This window comes from Monoraphidium neglectum (genome assembly GCF_000611645.1).
Source record: "Monoraphidium neglectum strain SAG 48.87 unplaced genomic scaffold scaffold02273, whole genome shotgun sequence".
In the NCBI taxonomy this organism is placed as follows: domain Eukaryota; kingdom Viridiplantae; phylum Chlorophyta; class Chlorophyceae; order Sphaeropleales; family Selenastraceae; genus Monoraphidium; species Monoraphidium neglectum.
In genome coordinates, this window is record NW_014011355.1 from 5683 (window position 1) to 10339 (window position 4657).

General features: G+C 66.1%; 1 protein-coding gene across 1 annotated transcript; it reads left to right on the plus strand.

Annotated features, from left to right (window-relative positions):
* Positions 1-661: 661 nt before the first annotated feature.
* Positions 662-4233, plus strand: MNEG_10330 (putative ATP-dependent Clp protease ATP-binding subunit; the record flags this gene model as incomplete). Its single annotated transcript, XM_014041199.1, has 10 exons — positions 662-703; positions 970-1056; positions 1435-1548; positions 1894-1991; positions 2234-2324; positions 2578-2655; positions 3028-3115; positions 3341-3456; positions 3770-3870; positions 4074-4233. 10 exons carry the CDS (start codon positions 662-664, stop codon positions 4231-4233), a joined length of 975 nt encoding a protein of 324 aa, XP_013896653.1.
* Between the last annotated feature and the right edge of the window lie 424 nt (positions 4234-4657).

Consider the following 4657-nt stretch of genomic DNA (forward strand, 5'->3'; position numbering starts at 1 on the left):
CCCCGGTGTAGTGATCCAGTTTGTTCAGGGAGTAGGCCGCTACGCACGGTCAGCAGGCCCGTCGGCCACGCCCGCGGCGCTCGCCACCTAGCATGTCAAGGACTCATTCGTGTACATGCGCCACAAACACCATCGCTTGCTTAAACGCACGTCTTCAGACCACGCGCGCGTCCTTCTCGCCCCTTTCGGCAGAGCACCAGCATCAGTCAGAGCCCTCTCCGTTCAAGTCAGGTGCCAGCTTGTAAATCATTGATTCTACGTGTTTGAATAGACGTTGTCATTCACACACAACATTGAAAAAGCGGAGGGGAGCAATTAAAAATTCAAGCGTGATCTGGACTTCACTTTTGGGGCCATATAGAGGCCCACATCGTCACACATGTTGAAGCATCAGAGCACCTCTACCCCGCTGCTGCGGCAGCGGACGTCTGTGCTGGCGGTGCCCTGCACGAGACCCGGCGTGACCTCGCGGTGCAGCATACAGGCGTGCTGTATGCAGGCCGGAAAGGGCTTTCGATCCGGTGCTGAGTCTCGCGTCCTCAGCCGGGCCGCCAGGAATGGGTCCATCACCGTCACGGTTGCAGCCAGCTCGCGGGGCAGGAGGCACATCGTGACCCGGGCTGTGTTCGAACGCTTCTCGGAGCGGAGCATCAGGAGCGTGATGATCGCGCAGCAGCAGGCCAAGGAGCTAGGCGCGCCGGAGGTGAGACGCTTTGGCGGGATGCTGGCGACGTGCTGGATATGGCGGGATGATACTTGCGTCGGCCGGCATTTGCGGACGCTCCACCCCACAAAGCACATCCCAGTGCAATGTGCTCTGTTGCATGCCTCAGAATTCCCTATCATACCACTTGCTGGCTTGGGTGCCACCCCCCTCCAAAGCCGCCGTCCGGCGATCCGACAGCCCGCACCCCTGCCATCCGCCACGCGGCCTTGCATCCCGAACACACGCCCCCGCCCCCTTCAAAGGTCACCTCGGAGTACGTGCTCCTGGGTCTCGTGGCAGAGGATACCACCTCCAAGCACGGCTACCTGAACAGTGGCATCACGGATGACGTGCGCCCGCACGCCTGCTTCCTCAAAGAGCGCGATTGCATGGCGACACACATGCACCCTCGCTCGCCCACGTATGCCTGGCGATGGATTGCCATGGCGCAGCGTGTGTGTGCATTGCGCCCCATGCGTGTCTGCATGCGAGATTCCCAGGGGGGCGCCTGCGCATTTGGCCAGAAGCGGTTGCTTATGGCCCCCCCAAGCACCATGCCCGCGTTGTAGAACCAGCAGTGAACGCCGGCGTCTCACCAGAGATGGCGAACTGGGCTACCTGCCGCGTTCTGAAGCCTGGGTGCGACGACCACTGCTCGTGCCGCAACTTCACAACCCTGCCCCCCCGGCCCCTTGGTCCCCCGCCACAACCACATCGCACACACCCAGCGGGCGCGCGCGGCGGTGCAGGCCCTCACGAGCGGGCGCCGCAGGGCCGCTGACGACGCCGACAACATCCCCTTCAGCCGGGAGGTCCGCAAGACTTTCGAGGCCGCCACCAACGTGAGGGGGCTGAGGGGCGGGAAGGCCTGAGGGGCAGGAGGCGCTGAGGAGCACGATCAGTAATGGCTGTGGGGATGGAGGCAGTTCAGGGTTGTGGGGTGTGGGGTGTGGGGTGAAGCAGCATTTGCTAAGCTTGCTCTGGGGCGCCGCGGCGCTGGGCTGGGGTCGCCCGCTCGCCCGCAATGGCGGCAGCCAGGCCTCTGTAGCGGCTGAGGCGGCAACCGTTGCCTGCCACGCGCCCCGCCGCGACGGGCACTGTGCAGTTGGCGGCGCCTGCTGCTGATCCTGCGCGCCGCTCTCTCGCCTGCTCTCCTGCGCAATGGGGCACGCCACCGGCGCGCGCAGGAGTGCAAGCGCTCCGCGGTGCCTTACATCAGCCCCGAGCACATCCTCCTGGCGCTGCTGGGGCAGCACGAGTGCATGGGGCGCCGCGTGCTGGTCAGGTGCGAGGGGGCGGGCACCCCGGGATGCTCCCAAGCAGGGCCCGTGATCCGTAGGCTGCTGCGGGGAACTTTCATGTGACGGCCAGCCGTTGCAGGTGTGGTTGCTTGATTCGTCGGGTCGTGCTGGCCTAAAAGTTAGGCAGCTAGGCGGCGAGCGAGTCTGCCGACAGCAGTGGAGGAGCGAGCGGGCACATTGCAGATGGCGACACAACCGCGCCCACATGCATGCGTGTGCCGCGCAGCTTGGGCGCTGACCTGGACGTGCTGCGGTCCGAGGCGGTCAAGCGGCTCAAGGGCGAGGCCGAGGTCGACGCCCCGAAGAAGAAGAAAGCGGTGCGCACACAGCCTTGGCGAATACACTGAATGCGGGCCCCTTGGCAGGCGACACTCTGGCACGGCCGGGGCTTGCGCTGCGGCGCATACCGGTCGGCGATCGTGCGGGGGTCTGCGGCGGCCCCGGCGGGCGCCAAGGCCGCGCGCACCCGCCCGGCTCCGGCCGCCGCCGCGCCGATGCACGACCCTCTCCCGGTCGTGCCGCCGCCCCTGCTGATCCCCGACCTTCTGACCCCAAAATCTTGATGTCCAGGAGAAGGAGGGCCCCAAGGCGCTGGAGGAGTACTGCCGTGATCTGTGCGCGGAGGTCAGGGCCAACAAGGTCGACCCGGTGAGTGGCTGGGCAGCCGGCAAGGGCGGGGAGTGATCCGGCCGTTCTCTCCAGGGGGCGGGGGAGAGCCTGCGCGCTTGTGGCCGGCCAGGGTGAGATCGTCGGCGGCGGTGGCCGTGAGTCGGGATTTTTTTTTAGATTCGCGACAGGAGAGCGGGGCCAGCGAGCGGTGGATCGGCGGATACGGCAGTGATTTGGGCGGAGGCCAGCGGCCCCAGGCTGCCCTGGGGCTGTGTGCCATGCGAGCAGCAGGTCGGTGGGTCGGGCAGCAGCCGCCGCCGCTGCAGCCGTGCTGTGCCGGGGATGGTTGGCCAGGGCTGCGGTCCCTCCTAGCGGTCGACCATCCACACGGTGCGGTCGCCGCTCTGCCAGGTTATCGGCCGCGAGCGCGAGGTGGCGCGCATCATGCAGATCCTGGGGCGGCGCACCAAGAACAACCCCATCCTGCTGGGGGAGCCGGGTGGGTTGCGAGGTGGTCACGAGTCTGCACAGACGGTGTGACTCCAGAGACAGTCGACTTGAGCGATATCAAGGTCAACTTGTCGAAGTTTGGATACTGGTGCTCAGAGGGGAAGGCTGCATGCAGCCGGCGCCGCGGGCTGGCGGGCCGCGTTGCCACGTTGCTGGTGCCAAAGCTACGCCCCCTTGCCCTGGTGGCTGTCCCGCGCGCCACACCCACCACCAGGCGTGGGCAAGACGGCCATCGCGGAGGGCCTGGCCTACGCCATCGTGCACAAGCAGTCGCTGGACGGCTCCCCGCTGCCGCAGTTCCTGGAGAAGAAGCGCATCATGCAGCTTGACGTGAGGCCTGGCGGGTGTTTTCGCGCTTTCAGTACCGCGTCTGTCGGACCGGATCAGCGCGGCTATTGTCCTGCGGTCGGCGTGACCAGTGTGTTCGGATCTGCGCCGCCGACAGCGGCAGGGACCAGTGCGACAGAGAGCTGTTGGGCGGCGGAAGCGTGGCGCAGCCACTTGCAGCCGCGAGCAGTAGGCAGGCCTCAGCGCGTCGCCCACACTTCTAGGCTGCTACACGAATTGCTCACGCTTTGCTTGGCGCGGTGTTGACCCTCCTGTGTGCATGTCATCCCCCTGCTTGCGCTGTTTTTCCTACCAGGTGGGCCTCCTCATAGCCGGCGCCAAGGAGCGCGGCGAGCTGGAGAACCGCGTGACGCGGCTGATGCAGGAGACGCGCGACGCGGGAGACGTCGTGCTCATGTGAGCGCCGATCTGACCCGGTCTGATCTTATCTGAAGCATGACGATCGTGCAGCAAATTAGCACCCTGCGGCTGTGGGGTGCTGATTTGCTCAGCTCTGGCCGCTGGCTGTCTGCTAAATCGTCGTGCCGCTTGGTAGCTTTGCGTCAAACATGCTGGTTTTTGCAGTTTACCCAGCTAGCGTCCTCGCGCCCTGCCGCCAGGATCGACGAGATCCACACGCTGGTGGGCGCCGGCGCCGTGGGCCGCGGCGGCGGCGGTGGCGGCGGGCTGGACATCTCAAACCTCATCAAGCCGGCCCTGGCCAGGGGGGACCTGCAGGTGGGCCTACCCCTGGAGCACGTGCGCGTGGCCCCCTGCTAGTTGAGCTCACGCTCAAAGCCTGTACGACCAGCTTGTCGCTCTGCCCGGCGGCTCCTCGGACCCCCGCAGACGGTGCAGGCAGCCCCTCGTCTGACCCTGTTGTGCGTAGGAATGCGCGGCCTTTCTCGGCGCCCTCGTCGCCCTCGACGGTTCCGAGACTGTGCCCTCTATTTCATTCGCCTCAACGAAACGAATCTGCAGTGCATCGGTGCCACGTCTCTGGACGAGCACCGCAAGTACATCGAGAGGGACGCGGCCCTGGAGAGGTGGGAAGGGGGTGGGAGTAGCATGATACGGGGAGATGTTGAGGATTGCGTTGGGGTGGGAGTGGCACGGCGGAGGCCCAGGTGGAAGAGTGGGGCGCGGGCAGGATGAGGGCAGAAGAGGCGGGAGACGGAGGGGGGGTCGGGTGGCAGGAAGGGGG